Source organism: Seriola aureovittata, chromosome 6, assembly GCF_021018895.1.
Source record: "Seriola aureovittata isolate HTS-2021-v1 ecotype China chromosome 6, ASM2101889v1, whole genome shotgun sequence".
Classification (NCBI taxonomy): Eukaryota; Metazoa; Chordata; class Actinopteri; order Carangiformes; family Carangidae; genus Seriola; species Seriola aureovittata.
In genome coordinates, this window is record NC_079369.1 from 15,597,465 (window position 1) to 15,614,515 (window position 17,051).

The window sequence follows — 17,051 nt, forward strand, 5'->3', positions numbered from 1 at the left end:
ATAATTACTGTAACTACCAATCAGTCCTGCAAACACTCAGCCCAAAAGCCTTTTTCCCTTCCTTTCAATGAAGTCACTGTTCAGGGTCAGTAAGCCCATCCGCTGTGGCCTTGTGTGGTGCGGTTTGAATCCCATAAACACTGGTCCCGAGTCAGATTTACTGGCCAGCAGCCCTGGGGATTCATTTGTATTCTACCCACTTTGGCTGTTTCAGGGTCAGGGCCGATGACTAATCAGGTCACTGCTGATCCACACCCTGCGGTCGGAGCATAACCAACCCCACCTAGCTTACTTGGACCACCAAGAGGTCTGGCTTGTGTATTTGTGCGTGTGTTGAAGGTAGATGGAACACATGTGAGCTGGATGGAAACATGCTGATATTTTTGGTGCATCTCATTTCCCATGTCTCCAGTTAGGGGGGAAAAAAAAAAAACCAAACTGGCACCTCGTTGTTGTTTATTCCCTTCAGATTGTATCACCACAGGCCACAACAGAACTGAACCCAGCTGAACACATGTGCTAATGGGTGAGTTTAGGCATAAACACAGGGATTGTTATTTTTTAACTGGGTAAGTTTGCCGAGGGCTGTGTTCTAAGGATCACAATAAGGCAGGTGGGTAGTTGGGGTAGGGTGGGAGGGGGGACTTCTGGGGGAGTTATGAAAAAGTTAACCGTTGCGTCTCTTGGACAACCCTGGTGCAAAACAAGCTTCCTCTCATTTGTGTTTACTGCAATGTGCACGTTGTTTGAAAAGGCACAGAGAGAAGTAAAGAAAGACAAATCTGTAGCTCCCTGCAGAATTGCTTCACTTCCAGAAATCACTGTCTCTTGTCTTTTCCTCTGAGGCACAATTTATCCCATCAGCCATCTGTGGTAGTCAGATTATCCAGATAATATAATTTCAAAATGGGATGGGCAGTCAAAACAGCAAAGGTTAATCTATAATCTAAGTATTGTTTGTCAGCCTGACCTTTTTAACCAATGACCTCTTGCAGATGTGTGAGCAAACTCCTTGTCCTTTTGATCTACTTAAACATCTTCCTGTGAAAATGTGGCACCTTTTAAAATACTTGTGTGGTCCTGTTGAAATTCCCAGATGACCTTCTGTTTCCACACACACACACACACACACACACACACACACACACACACACACACACACACACACACTGCCATTCAAAATAGAAATTCATGTTTTCGATACAGGAAAATATGTGTGCACCGTGTGTCAGCAAATAAATCAATGGAAGCCTGGCGGCCTTGTGGCTAGAGCTACTGTGTGTGTGTGTGTGTGTGTGTGTGTAGTGGTGGTATGGGGGTAATTGGTGACACAGCGCTCCTTCCACACTGCCAGTTTTAGTTACACATCAATGAACGGTGAATAATACATTAGCCAGGATAGCCCACAATTCCTCCTACGTATCCCGTGAGAAAGACAGAGGGATGGAGACATAGACACATGACAAAATGAAAAATGTCTACACTATATATCTCCTATAGAGAAAAAACAAGCTTGAGGAGAAAAGATATTTAACCTCGAGCTCCCCCTTCCCTCCCTAACCTCATTTGTCAACCACATCACTCAGCCAAACCGTCACACTTCAACCTACCTCACTTCCTGTTTAGATAGTGTCCCTCCTCACTCGTCCTAATGCACAAGCAGCTTCTTTCCTTTAGATTTATGCTGCTGTTTAGGAGCTTTAAGGACAACACAGCACCTTCAGATGAAAGAGGAGTCGAGGCATAAACTCTAGGCCAGTCAGCTGGCTTGGGTTTAGCTGACTTGCTGAAGTGTGTGAGGGTCCTTGAGCATGGACCAGTGATGCAAGTGGTTCTGTAATCATGGTGCGATTATTTCAACATCCATCTTACTAGGACAATGACAGGATGAGTTTCTGTTTGTGTATGTGTGTTAGAGAAAGATAGAACGCTCATTTAGTCTGTATCTATGTCGCCCTGTGCGGTGTGCGTGTGTGTGTCTTAGTGTGTGTATGTGTGTGGATCTTCTGCATTCAGGGACTTGTATCCTTGCTAGTCTTTCATTTTCTGTGCATGTGCGTGTGCATATATGTGTGTCCGTGTGTGTGTATGTGTTACTAACCGCCGTATGATTTATTCCCTCTTTCTCTGGTGTTGCTGTCTGGGGCCTTCTGTGTGTCATGCCAATGCGCAGAGGTCTTTATGTAATTGAAGCGGGCCTCTGAAAACCCCCTGCCATATGGACCCCAGCAGCCTTGGATGCCTGTCTGTCCATCCGTCAATTTCTTTTAATTGCCCAGAGCCAGGATTCTGTGCCACGGCTATCTATCGGGTGGTTTCTCCATAGGTTAAATACATTAATATGTAATAAGGTTTGGGACCTCACCAATCCCTGACCATGAGATTGACCAGATAATGCTGAGCTGGGCTGAAAACAGGTAGAGTGTGGATGCTGTAGTCTGGCTGTAACTTTCCTTATACTGTCATTTTCATCCCCATTTGATTTACAACCTCATTTCCTAAATGTGTTTCTCAAAACTGCTACCAAATTACTCGTAAAATACTAGATGGTGCTACTTCCCCCTTTACTTACTTTATTTGTTTATTTGAGAAAATATAAGACTGTGAACCAAAAACAACCCTTCATTGTCCTGATATCGTGTCATTGAAAGCAACAAACTAGAACTAGAGTTGTGTATTGTTTGCAGTATAAATGTAGTTATTGTTTTGTGTGATAAAGTTTATGTCCCTGTGTAGTGTAAAGTTATTTAGCCAGGCTCCTGGAATCTTTGTGGTGTATTGTGTATTTTGGAGGTGAGAGTTTGCCAATCTCCACAGCAGTTATTTCGTTTATTCGCGCTAATTATACTAAAAGAAATGTGCTTATAATTTATTGAGGCAGTACAACAGCTCATACCTTTAACAGCCAGAAAGTTCTTCTCCGTCCTCTCAGCTCTTATTTGCTCCCTTCAAATTGCATCATCCCTCTGGAGTCACATAAAGTCTTTGTTGCATCTGTTGTGAGAATGTTGCAGCTGATGTTCGCATTTTCTCATATCGTCTCGCAATGTTGGCAGTCCAAGAAATGAAGCCTATTCTGCAGCACTGTTACACTTACAAGAAGCCCACCTTGCAGGAATATAAGCTACATGGCTAATATGTAAATGTAACGCACATGTAAGGTCAAGCAGATATTAGAATCGACACGGCAATGTTTTAAGCTTTTTATTGATGCTCCCGACGTCCTCTCTGTATGCCCGTCTCCTGGCTGGTTCATTACTGGTGCTTTTAGCTGCTAAAGAGGTGAAGTCCATTTGCACAGAGGAGGTCTAACAAGTCAAGTTATTACAGCAGCCAAGTGTGAGATTAATTAACTCAGTGGCGATTAAGAATGCCGCTCTGACAAGAATCTCTGTGGAAGCGAGGGGTTGTGCGAGGGAGAGACAGAGAGTGAGAGCGACACGCAGATAGTGTGAGAGAAAGCTTCCACTCCAAAACAGATCAATGCGATTAATCTCACGCATCCGTTTGTAAGTATGTGACATCGAAAAACAAAATAGCCATAAATTATAATGAACCCCCCCCCCCGCACCTCTTACTCTAAATTAATGATGCCATATAACAAATACACACATTTGTCTGCCACCACCCACTTCAGAGATGAAATAAAAGCCTTGTCCCCAAAATAAATGCATGAATCCTTTTCCGTAATCAATCGGCAGCTGTTTGTCATCACAGATCATTAACCGTTGTCCGCGGTTCAAAAGAATGAAAGAAGGGCAAGACAGAAATGAGGTTGTACACAGCTGTCTCATGCAAGACAGCAACGCCACTGCCAAGGTTTTTGCGGGATGGAAATTTCAACTACTTGACTTCAAAGCTGGTTAGTGGGTTAAAGTCAGCAAGCATACACCTAAGCAGGAGTAAAAGATGAAGAATGGGAGTGGAAGCCATATGTGTGAAGGGAGAGACTGTCATAAAGGTGGAGAGAAAGGAGAAACAGAAAAGAAAGGGAGGAAATAAGGAAGGATTTGTGAGGGAAAGAGAAGAAGAAGAACAAAAGTAGATGACCTGCCCAGTTTACTTTGCCCAGTGTTTTATATAAACAGCATCTGGTGTCTGAGCCATTGTCCCTGTTCCTGTTTGTATTTGTAGTGTCTCATGCTACATTAGGATTTTAATTGTTTTACAAAGAGCACCACTCCCCAACCTCTTTGTACGCATTTGTACAGAGAAACAGATATCTGTGCTTTTATGTGTATCTGTCTATCTATTATGTGTATCTTTCTGCGTATGGGTTTGCGTGGCTGTCAGAGTAAGGGTGTGTGTGTGTGTGTGTGTGTGTGTGTGTGTGTGTGTGTGTGTGTGTGTGTGTGTGTGTGTGTGTGTGTGTGTGTGTGTGTGTGTGTGTGTGTGTGTGTGTGTGTGTGTGTGTGTGTGCGCGTGTGTGCAAGATCGTCTTAGTCACACCGGCCCGCAGAGCCCTGACCTGGCGAGCTGCATTCCTAACTTTAACGGCCCTAACCTCTGTTTTTGTTCCCAGTGTCTTTGACCTGAATGGTTAATGACTGGGCAGGCAGGTAAACTGTAACAAGCCCTCTGTCTACTTAATGAGCTGATGTGAGAGGCACCAGCCTGCCCGCAGGGTTTGCACGTCACCTGCTCCTCCTTATCCTTCCTTTAGAAAAGAGAGGACACGGTAGTGGAGGTGCAATGATGTGTATGCGTGGTGGTGATGGGGGTATAGTGTAATTACTCATCTCCTAAAATTCCCCATCTGCCAATTTTTTTTCTTTTTTTCCCACTCTTTTTTTTTTTTTTCTTCCTCACAGGTAAACGAGGGCATACCTGGGAAATTAACATGACTGGTGGTGATAATTGACTTGATAATTACCCCGCAACATCTTCATAAATCATCAGTGGTTGCTCGATGAGCCAAAAGACGGCTTTTGGTATGTCTAGCTGCAGTCCCCGCTAATAGGATAGGCCCCAGCTTCTACTCTGGTTCTGTTTTTTGTTTATTCTGTCTGTACAAGTTTCCGAAGAGAAGCAGAAAAGAAACAAGCAAACCTCAAAGACTTTTGGTCTCTACCACTGCGGTTTTTTTAAACTGTTTTAAAGTAATTGGAAGCCACTGGCATGCGGAAAATGTGGACCGCGTTGGGGCTTTGCCCCTCAATGCAGACACACAGGCAGCTGTTCCGGGTGGAACAGGAAGTAGACATCTTTAATTAGATTCAACACGATCATTACAAGGTGATCTGATATGTTGGCAGATGACTGTATTAGGAGAGACTGCATTAAGAGAAACAATGGTAGAGGGAGAGAGAGAGAGAGGGAGTGTGTGTGTGTGTTTGTGAGAGAGACTCAGTGGCTATTGAAACAGAATGGCAAAGCTGGGTGCTAAGCACTTTTCTTGTGGTGCGCAGCCATTCAAAAAGCCACGGCTTCTATTCAATGCCCGGTTCCAGCTCTTTCTAGGCTACACCCCCAGTGAACAAACAGGATTTGTGTGTGTGTCTGTGTCTGTCTGTGTGCACCAGTCTTAATAACATGTCTCATTTTCTATTTGTATGTGTGTTGGTGTTATTATTGTTTCAATAATGTATTATGCATAATGTGTATGCATTGGTATTATGTAAGTGTACAGTATGGGTTTGTGTTCCCATGTAATTGAGTTCTATTTGTTGAGTCAGCCATTGCTGACACACAAAATTGTCTGAAACCTGCTATTAGAGCTGTGAAGTAACTGCTCACGCACAAACCGGCTGCATAGGCAGCACAATAGCCCACCTCCTATTGAACAGAAGAGTGTGTATGTGTGTATTTGTGCATATTTATGCTTCTAGTGCCTCTGAGACACTCAGATAATCGCACGCTTCCACCCTTACAAGCAAATACTCATTCATTCACACAGGTGAGTGTGTCCACCCACACACAAACACCATTCTCTGCACCAATGCAATATTTCCATTGAAATTCACATGGGTCCCCCAAGGACAGTTGCCGCTATCACATTTTCATATATTTGGTCCGGTGCTATCTTCTACACAGTCTGTTACCACAGCTATCGGGCCGTTATGAATGGAAGCCCTGGTTGGCACAGGGACAATGGAGGAGAGGAGAAGAGGAAGAAAAGGACAAGAGAGAACAGAGAAAAGGACAGCAGTGAAGTAGACGATGGTTCCCTGGCCTGCAGTAAGGCAATGAGCAAGAACAGTTCCCATCAGGCTGCATGTCAAACACAGACACTTCAGGCGAACACACAAACATACACAGGATATTGTAGATGTCTACACACAGACACACACTCGGTCTCTGAAGGCCGCTACGTGTCAGCATGCCAAAAACACAGTGGCAATGAAAGAAGTGCAGGGGCTGTGGGGAATACAAGAGAGCGTCTACCAGCTCTCCATCCTCTCCTCTCCCTCCTTTTCTCTCCTCTGTGTTCTCTCCTCCCTCCTGCCCCCCCTTTGTTACCTTACTGGCCCCCTTTGCCTTTCATTCCCATCTCTTTCTCTGCTTTGTTTGCTCCCTCACTCTTTGTTTCTACTTTGAATATCTCTCCTTTTCTTTTGCACTCCCATCTTTTGCCCCCCCCCTTTTCTCCCCTGTTATTTCCATGACTTTCTCTTCCCCTTTTTCCTCTCTCTCTCTCTCTCTCTCTTTCCACTTTTGCTGAAATCTGTGGAGACTTACAAGCAATGTTGGTATAAATGAGTGTGTGCTGAATGACTGCCACACCCAAAGCTGGGAATCTATCTCCCTCTCTCTTTCTACTCTCCTCTCTCTCGCCTATCTCGACAAATAAACCCATATTCAATAGTTATTTCTTTTGTGCTGTGGCTGAGAAGTAATGCATTGAAAATGCAGGAGACTGTTGGCACATATTCTGTTATTGTTTGAACACGGTTCATTCCTCATTCATTGCCTTTTGCATCTCGCTGAATGACATTTTAACAATCTGTTAATGGACACACGCTGACCTTAGAGATCAAACCTGTGATTTTTTTTTTTTTTCACCACAAGGCCAAGAAGGTCTTTGCTTTAACAAAAGGGCAGAATCTGTAGAAATGTGACGGGTGGTCGATGAAGGTAAAGTATGAGGGCAGGTGTGCTAAATGTGACTGGGATGGAGTTAACGAGTCCTGACACTCACCTGTCACAATGTTAGCCTGCACCGCTAATTCCCAAAATCCCTCAGAGAGGCAGAGGCGCCAGGTGAATTTGTGCTCACAGACAGGCACACAGGCAGAGACTCACCTAACGCTGGGATGCTGTCTTTCTTGAATAAAAATACATGTAGTTAGTTCGATAATTTCCCTTTGATTCAACTTAAGTAGGTTTTTTTTTCTTTTGCAGATTCTAACATTTAAACAAGACTGTTCAGTAAGAATGAGGATTACTTCAAGATTAATTCAATCATAATCTTTCTTTCCCTCTTCTCATTTGACCTTTGAGGCGCTTCATATTTATTAGCATCTCACATGATTCTTATCAGGGTTGTGGGCTACAGCGGGCTGCGTCTTCATTAGCCACATCCACTGTGGAGTCGTCGGAGGACTCTGCAGGTTTGGCAAGACAAAGCAGCAAATCAAAGAATATCGGCTCTGCTTTATTGAGTTAGGGTTATCGAGTAAATTACTCCACCGCCCCCCTTTTATGTCTTTCTCTTTGTAGATGAACATATAATGAGGCAATTGTTGAACATCAGTAACAAGCTTTAAATAAATGCCAAAGTACACCGGATGAGATGGATAGATAGAGAGATGTGAATTTTTTTTTTTTTTACCGTGTCAGCAGAATTGCTGCGAAACTCTGGTTGTATTAAAATTAGCTAAAACTCAAAAACAGTCTGCTTAATAATGTGTCAAGAGAAATTTCATTTTCACTCACTGATGTCCTTTCTTCTATAGCTTTTATTTTTATATAGTATACTTCACTGTCTGCACAACAGAACAGTCTGCATTTTTTTCACTTCTTTCTACTGACGTGCCCTTGAGCAAGGTTTTGAACCCCTGCCTACAAAAAGAATGCTTTGGTGGAAATTGAATAAAAGACACAGGGTGCAGTTTTTACAGTATATGTTATAAATAGGTGATGTTGAAAGCTAGGTAATAGTGGAGCTGATGTTGGGACGCGTGTTACCTGCTTGTTATTTTGGTATGTGTCAAAGAAGTCTTTTTATAGAAATCTGAAATGTGCGCCTAGGCGTGTTCGTGTGTCTTCGGTGTATCAGGTATATTTGTTAGCCTTTCATCTGCGTGACAGATCCTGAATCAATCACAGCTTGATGAGGTTGCAGTTACACTAAATTGTGTTTTAAATATGAATCGTACTCGAGGTATTGCTGTCCCCCAGGGAGCATGAGGAATGAAATCAACAGCTGTAGTGAGACACACACGCACACTCTATCATACGCACACACAAACAGACAGCCAAATTACTCTGTCTCGCTTTCCTTCTCACTGTTGACTAATGCAAACATACACACACACACACAAATACCCACAAAATTCGACTAGGAGATGTGTATTTCCATATGCAGATCCTCAGGGTGAAGGCGAACCTGCTCCTTGCTCGCTTGTTTGCATTTCTCAGCCGCAGTTGGCTGAGTCATTCGCCAGGAAATCAGATGATGGCACCAAGGCATCTCACGCAGAGGCACACATTGCACAAGTCACCCCGCGCTTGGATTCAGCAATCTAATTCATGACTGGAGCGTTATGCTTAAACAGTGTTTACTGTCAGCGTTTGATGTTGAATTTCACTGGAGGGACAAAAAAAAAAAAAAAAAAAAAATCTAAACCCAGACTGAATTATGAAATGTTGTAAAACAGAGAGAGAGAGGTGTGGAGAATTTCCAGGAAGGGTTTTAAGCGAGAAATGGCTTCATTTATGGCAAAGTTTGAGGCAATAGTTTCCATGTTAGGTGATGTAAACATTCCATGTCCCTACAGAAATCTGGTTCTGCGCCCGTTTCCTGGCCGTGGTTAAACACAGACAGGCCTGATGCCCTTAACATAATCATTTGCAAATGAGGAACATACCCATTTGAAATGAGATGTAAGTGATTAAAATGACACAGAGACTTAAAAAATCATTGCTTCCAAAGAAACTATATGTAGATTATTACTCGGGTCTGATTTATTTTATGACCTTTTTCAACTCATTAGAGTTGAGAGGTGAGTTAAAGCATTGGCAGCCCTAATTAGATTTCGTATGACAAGGCCAAACATCTCAGTGTTGTAAAATCAGCATGTGCTGGGATGACTCTTGTGTTTCGTGTGGAATGAAACCCAGTAAAGTTTACGTCACACAGGGAGGCACGACTGTAAAAGAAGAAAAGAAGAAGGTGTTTCAGTCTTCCCAGACAAAGGCCCAGAACTCTGTTATTAAGTCACGACAGTCAGCATCAGCAGTCTTGCGGGAGCAGTACACACACGTGAAGATAACTATGTGCATGTTGAGTAAAGGGGCAGGCGGAGACATAAAGATAAATGTGGAATGTTACGGATGGTGAACAAAAGCTTTCACATTCCTTTCTAAGAGCAAAATGTTAAGTGCGGCTTTCACAGTTTGGTAAATGAGGTGGTAACTAAGAGGTTGCAGGTTCAAAGCCAGTTGAAGTCACTCAGCTGTAAGTTGAACTGCATGTCTTGGGCAGTCTGCTGTGCTGTTGTTACTTTGGCATTTTCATTTACAAGTGAACAATGACAAAAAAAAAAAAAAATTGCTGATTAGATCAAAGGTACAGTAACCGGAGCAAAGATGGCACGCTCACACTGGCGAGGATTTCCATTCAACGTTTACCCAGAATTGGATTTTGAAGGCAATCTGAAGGGCTTGTGTCAGAGAGCAAGTAGCCAATAAAGCAAGTGCTAATGGTTCACCCCCCAACCGTGAACGTGTGTGTTTGTGTGTGTATGTGGTATGTTGTCAGTACTGTTGACGAAGGGGCTGTGACTTATTCAATAGCAACCGAACACAGAGCCATTCAATGAACCCATGGGACAATGCACACAGCTGTGAATGGCTGGTCTTGGGCAGGGTGAGGGGTTGGGTGGTTAACTAGGAAGTTGAAGCTAAGAAGGAAGAGACTGTGCACGCACACACATGCACACACACACACACACACACATAGACACACACACATAGACAAAAGCGGGAGCCCGGGAAAAGGAGTTTTGGGGAAAACTAGTTTGTAAGTGTTCATCTTTTTTGCATTTTCAATTAAGTCAGTTTACATGCTCATCCACAGTCACCTGCATAAAGTGAAACAATAAAAGAAACTTCAAAGTTTTAAGAGGTCAATATTTAAGGAACTAATCTTAAGAAGAACTATGTTAAATGCCACAGTGACAATGTAATAAACCAATCAGAAGCTTCAGTTTCAACCACTTATACGTACTCGTATATCACACACACACACATGCTATCACTCATTTATTATAGCAAGACACCGTTCTCTGAAAGACTGAACATGCACGCATGCATAAATACACACTCATTCTAGAACACACATGCTGACGAACATGTATTCGCGCACACATACACACATTGAGGCACACCTGGTTTTGTAGACAGCTGCCCTTAGGGCTACCTGTTCGTCAGATCCTCTGTGCTTTGTAATTAGGAGAGTTAGTGAGAGAAGGGGAAAGGGAGGGGTAGAAAGAGAGAGAGATGAGAGAAAGAGGGGGAATGAGTGAGAGAGTAAGAGAAAGAAAAGAGGGAGGGGGTTAAGACAAAGAGGCATTCCATCGGCAGTACAGGAACTAGACTAGACTTCATGAGCCCTCGAAAAAAGGCAGCACCCTCCTTGACTCGGTTGCAGCGTGCACACACGCGCACGCATGCACACTCACATATATGTAATTTACAAAAAAAAAACAGCTGCACTAGCTCACAATGTCCCCCTTACCGCGATCAAAGCTTTTTCTTTTTCCATTTGAGCTGCTTTGCTCTGCTCTGCTCTGCTCCCTCAAAAGCCTCTGACAGAAAAGAACATTGTTGTGTTTGTTTTTGTTTATTTATCACAAAGACCCAGCATCATTGGGTAAGAGCTGCTTGTCAGAATTGCCTCTGCAGACACAGCGGGCCAAGCAGACAGATACAAAATTTTTTTTTTTTTTTTAAATGGCACGCTGTAACAACCCAAATAGTGCTCGGCCCCAAGGTATCTTTTGACGAGGGGAAAATAATTGAGGGCAAGGGCCCAGTGACAAATGCAGAGGGCAAAGAATTACGTTCATTAGACTTCCCCACAGGGGGAGATGATATAAGAGTCAGATTGAGTGAGAGGGAAAGAGTCTGGAGAAAAAAAATTAGAGACAAGGAGAGAGAAAGAAAGAGACAGGTAGACTTATTAGCTATGTATCGGCATCGTAACCCTGTGAGCACACACACAGGACAAACCTCTTGTGTGACAGCCATTGTGGAATGACTGACAGTGAGTGTTAGCAGGGTGAAGTATGTGTGTGTGTTGATGGGGAAGAGAGAGGCGTGGGGGAGGGGGGGGGAGGGGGGCTCAGGAATTCCACAGAGGAATCACCTCCTTGGCCTGTCCATGTCGCAGCAACCAATTACCGTGACTGTGAGTGTTTGTGTGTGGGTGCTGGAGGGGAGGTCTTGCCATGAAATGGAGGGGGCTTCTCCTAATCATCGCACTCTGGCCCCGCACAAAGGCAAAAAGGCTGCTCGGACAATTTGAATGTGAATGGCATCTCTCCTCCTGCTCTCTTTTTCTGTGTTTCTCTTCCTCTTTCTCTGCCTCGGCTTCACATTGGATGACAAAAGCGGAGGCAACAAAGATAGCGCACAAAGCAATCAGGCTAATAGCGCTAATAACTTGAGCGTGGGGTCCTCGCTCTCAGTGTTGACACATTTCACTGTTTCTGTGGCTAAACAGAGGCTCAAGTGTTTGGCAACCAGACGGTATAGTATTTTAATGGAGTGGCTACCCCATGCCAGGTTGCCATGTGCTTGGTCTGTTTGACTGTAGGAGAGCACAACAAAAGCTACTCGGAGAAGAGGTGGGGAGAAGATAATTAACTAGTGGAGAAGCCTGAAGGGAAGGATTTTCAGGGAAGGAGTCATTAGGGGTTTTGAATTTTTTCTTTTCCTCATTACTTTTTCTGGCTGAATGCAAAATCCTGCTGTCATCATGTTTCATTAATACAGCAGCCATTTTGTTTGGCACTCATAGCAGGAAATCAAGCTAACACAGGAAGCTATTACGTCAACAAAAAGCTTCCGGTTGACATTTCAAACATTTTTGTGCGTCTTGGCGTCTGTGACACTCATTTCTCAAAGGTTGTTGAGACGCATCTTTTAACATCCCCCAGGGTTCCGGTTCAGTTATCTTTCAGTTGTCACCTGACGGGGTCACGCTAACAAAGACGAGCATGCTAAAAAGCTCAAAGTAGTCGAGGCAAGATCCAAGCTAAATCCCTCACCTGTCTGCTCCTTGCGACCCGGGGAATTAGCCCCCGTGAAAACAACCATAGCCTTTCTTCTCCTTTCCTCCATCGGTCCGTCTCTTTTTTCTCTCTTTTAGGAAGTCTGCTTGTTTGAACAAAGAAATATTTTAAGAGGCTTGTAACTCTTGGTGCTGTGTGTCTTTGTGTGTGTGTGTGTATTGGATGCGGCCATAGGGACGAATGCTTCAGTGCCCTCCCCTGTTATTAGGCCTGCCCTGTCATTACGGGATTAGAGTGTTGGGGTTGGCTTTGCGTGCGTGCGCGTGTGTGTGTGTGTGTGTGTGTATGTGCGTGTACATGTGTATTTGCCTGCATATGATCTCTCCAAGCCTGTTTGTATTTCTGCAGTTTTTCTCACACAATCAGAGCGCGCAGAGCAAAACAAATGTCGCTGCCATTTTTTCCCCCATGTTTGTTTCGTTAATCCCAGGTGCATTTGACCTCTATCATAAATAACACTTTACTAAAGCAGTCCCCAGGTTACTCAAACAGTGACTCGCTAATTGAATAGTCTTCATAAGCAGTAGGTGGTTGAAAAACATTCCCCTGTACACCGCACGTCACATCCATCACAGCGCAGCATGAAAACACAAGCGCAGATATAGAGATTGGCAAGAAAAGGAAGATGGAAGAGAGAGAGGGAAAAGACAAACGAATAGAGGTCAGAGCTATCATTTCCGAGTAGAGTGAGGAGAGAGAGAGAAAGTAGTTAGAGAAAGTGTGGGATAAAAAATAAGGGGTAGACCAAGCGAAAGAGTGGGAGAAAGGAAAACAGCAGGGAATTAGATCTATCGTTTCACAGGAATGATGAGAAAGAGATTGAAAATGAATGAGAAAAAAAAAGTGAGAGTGCATGCAAAGAGGATGGATTAAACAGCCTTGTGAATCTGTGTATGCTGATCCACAGCGCTACCTCCCACATCTGCGTGCTTCACTGTCCCTCAGTGTGTGTGTGTGTGTGTGTGTGTGTGTGTGTGTGTGTGAGAGAATTTTATGGCAGTAAATTTGCATGTTCATTTGCCTGATTTACTCTATTTGCTCTTTGTTTTTTTTCCCCACCCGTCCAACCTACAACTTTTCATTTTCTCGTTTTACACTTCCAGGGTTTGAAAAAGTAAAGTGAAACTTCCAGGGCTATAAGGCAAACAAGAGCACTTTCTGTGCACGGGGAAAGTGTCCTATAGTTTACACACTGCTGATCTCTCCCTCAACTTGTCCTTCTGGTTTTCTTTCTGTCTTTTTCTTTCTCTCAGCCAGGCCCATTAGGCAAGCCACCAGCATGGTCTAAGAAGCTTTCAGAGGTTATTTCCTATTTAAAAAGATATAACTCTCTCTCTTTAATTTGCCTCTGTCTCATACTTTATCATTCATATAGCACAAGACTGTCGGTTTGACAGACAAAAACAGTTGATTCGGCTGTGGACATATGGCACTTTATGTTCTGGTTTGTTTTGTTTCCTTTATTTTCTGTGACTGGGCAGGTGTCTGAATTTGCTGTACAGTCATGAATATTGCAGTGCGCTTCCATTGCCTGATGTGTTATTCACACACACACAAACGCAGTGTCCACAGACACACGTACAATACAGCCACCCACACATGCACACACACACACACACACACACACACACACACACACACACACACACACACACACACACACACACACTGACTGAGAGGGAGTGGCCATAAAAGGTTGGGGTCATTCAGTGCTTTTGCTCTGGCCCATTGACTCAGGATTGGTGCTCCACTTTGGGCACAATACAGGGCTTTGCACCAAACACACACACACGCATTTACACACACTCACACGCATTCAAACACACACAAGCACAGGCCCGGCAAGGTTAAACAATGCAGATGCATCGAGGTGGGAAGGGTTACTGCTGCACACGCACTCCCGAATGATCCACCGTCCAAACCACTGAGTCAGATTGCACAGGTGCGCGTGTTTGTGTGTGTTTTGCATATCTCTCTATCTGCTCTCCAACTCTGGTTCTTTCTCTCTCGTCTCCCTCTCTCCCACTCCCTCACGCCTCCCCCCTTTTTGACTCCCCCTGTTTGTCATTGTGTTTCACCATGTTGCCATTTTCAGCAAGGTCAGCGCTAATGACAAGCCAGCGTATCACACACAAAGGTCTAGTCATAATAATAAACACCAGGCAGCGTAGGTGTATCATTTCCACTACACCGGCTTACTTACCTGCGTAGCTGACAGTAACAGGTCCCAAATCACACACTGTCACTGTGTGAGTCAGGGGAAATCCTGCAGCTAATATGCACTGACACAGTTTCTAAGATGAAAACACTAGTAGACCTTTATTTGCTCAAGTGACAAATGTGCCTCATTGCTTATGCTCTCGGCAAAAGCAGACTGCAGTCATGATTTGTTTTAAGGCATTTCCTCTATCGGCACAGAGAGAACATTGGAGACTGAGTGGAACGACAGATAAAGAGAGAGAGAAGATCATTTGTGACAAAGGTTGTGAGCCAGATTTGACCCTGTGCTGTGAGTGCATGATATTCACTTCAGTTCCCAGAGCCACTCCCAGAGAGACAGTTCTCTCTGTGTGAACTGGCTCACAGTGAAGCTTCCAGACCATTTCGCCTGCGGGGAACAAGCCCAAGCTACATTTGAAATCTGATTGTATGAGTATTTTCTTTTTTTTTCTGTTTTTCTTCTTCTTTTTTTTTTTTTCTTTTTGTAAGGGAAGATGTGTCACTTTGGCTGGAACTCTCTTGGAAGTCATATGTTTTTACCAGTGTAATAGGCACTTGCACATGTCAGAGACACTGTCATTCAAAGCATGTGGGGGTGGAATTCAGTGGGAATTCCCAGTTGAAGGAGCATGCCTCCACAGAGCCTCTGAGTTCGAGGGTGTTTGCGTTTGTCACTGCTGGTGCTCCTGAATGCAGCAGTGGTGGCAGCAGGCATTTGGAGAAGGGATGGTGAAATCCTGGGGTTATACTCCTTTTATTTTGCTCCCAAGTGCCATTTCCTGTCAGCTTACCCAGTGAAAGAGAAAGAAAAAAGAACTACGAAGATGAAAGGGGGAGACAGAGGCAGAGAACAACTGAGAGATGGGGGTAGAATAGCAAAGTGGGCTGAAAGACTTCTTCAGGTTCATCCCCTGTAACTGAGGCAGCCAAAGTGGAACATCTCACACTCCACTCCATGACCAGGGACAGTGTAAGCTCACTTTCTGGCAGTGCCGTTTCATCATCTTTTACTATCTTGTAGAACAGCACAGTGGTTGAGATAATAACGGTGGCTGCACACTGCGCCTTGAGCGCCAGGTAGTAAAAGACTCGACATTTACAGTCTTCCTTCTCTGCTCTCACAAAGCCGGCGTCTTTGCCAGTAGAAACAAAAGAGTGGAAAGTGGATAGGAGGAAAGGGATTTGCAGGAGAGATCCCGGTCCACCATTTTGTGCGTTTTTTTGTGTGTATTAAGCGTGTGAGGTGTGTGCGTTACTCTGTGTGTGCCAAGACATAGGTGTACAAATAAACGTAAAGGGTGTATGTAATCAAGTATTGACAGAAAGTGAATCCAATTCAAGCGTATTGACCCCTGTTACGCTCAAGAGCGCCTCTTTTGTGACACCTAACTTTAGTACCCCCCTCTCCATTAAAGCCTTCTGTTGGGTTATATATCTTTTGGAGCTTTACAACCTGTTGCTCACTGTATGTGTGTGTGGGTGTGTTACCAAGTGTGTGTGTATGTGTGTGTCACAGCGCCCTGTGGGAAGCGGAACCGTTTCTCAGTGCGACTCACCGTTGTTTCCTTTCCACTGTATAAAAGCAAAAGTCTAATAGAGACTAATTAGTCAGACAAGGAGCCGCAATAAAATGTCACACTATTCTTCACTGATTACCCACCTAGATCTTTGTCTCACACATACTCATACACACACACACACACTCACACATACACTACTTTTTTTAATCTAATTTAATCTAATATCGCTCCAAGCCCACGATTTCTGTCACTGATTTATTCATCCCGTTATCTGAGAACAACTTTCATCAAAGCCTCTTATCTGCTCCTCAGACCACGTAGACGTTATATGACATTGTTGTAAAAGTTTGGAGAGTTGACTAATCATCTCCTCTGTCAATCCGTTTCTCTTTGTCTAACCTGGTTGTCTTCTTTCTGTTTCCATTTACAGAGACGCTGATGGACACGAAGTGGGCTACTACAGAATTAGCCTGGACTGCACACCCTGAGACCGGGGTAAGTATTTGTGTATTTATGAAGATGTCGCCATCTCCAAGGAGACGGAGATGGTGAAAAAGAAAAAAAAGGAACTGTGTGCAGAAAATCTTTTATATTTTATTTTAAATTTTATGTTATGCTCATGCACATTCATATATGGACAGTGGGTGTGACTCAAGTCTACACCTCGTTTCCGCCTCTCCATGCAGCATGCCTGCTTGCGTCTTTAAAGTTGAACAGTCCTGTACATCTTCATCAGCAAATCACTAACCAGGTCGTGTTTTAGCGTTCAACAGGATGCACTTTTTAGCGAGCCAAAAAAGATACACTGCAATCCAGTTCCACTGACCCGCACAGTCACAGATGTTCCTTTCCT

At 43.9% G+C, this 17,051-nt stretch overlaps 1 protein-coding gene across 13 annotated transcripts in view; it reads left to right on the forward strand.

The window, feature by feature from the left end:
- LOC130170394 (ephrin type-B receptor 3-like) overlaps nt 1-17,051 on the forward strand; it is a 62,866-nt gene that overhangs the window by 14,533 nt on the left and 31,282 nt on the right. For all 13 annotated transcript variants that reach the window (XM_056377637.1, XM_056377626.1, XM_056377624.1 and 10 more), the window contains exon 2: nt 16,629-16,693. In XM_056377637.1, the coding sequence (XP_056233612.1) occupies nt 16,629-16,693 (65 nt within the window). The remainder of the gene's footprint in view (nt 1-16,628; nt 16,694-17,051) is intronic.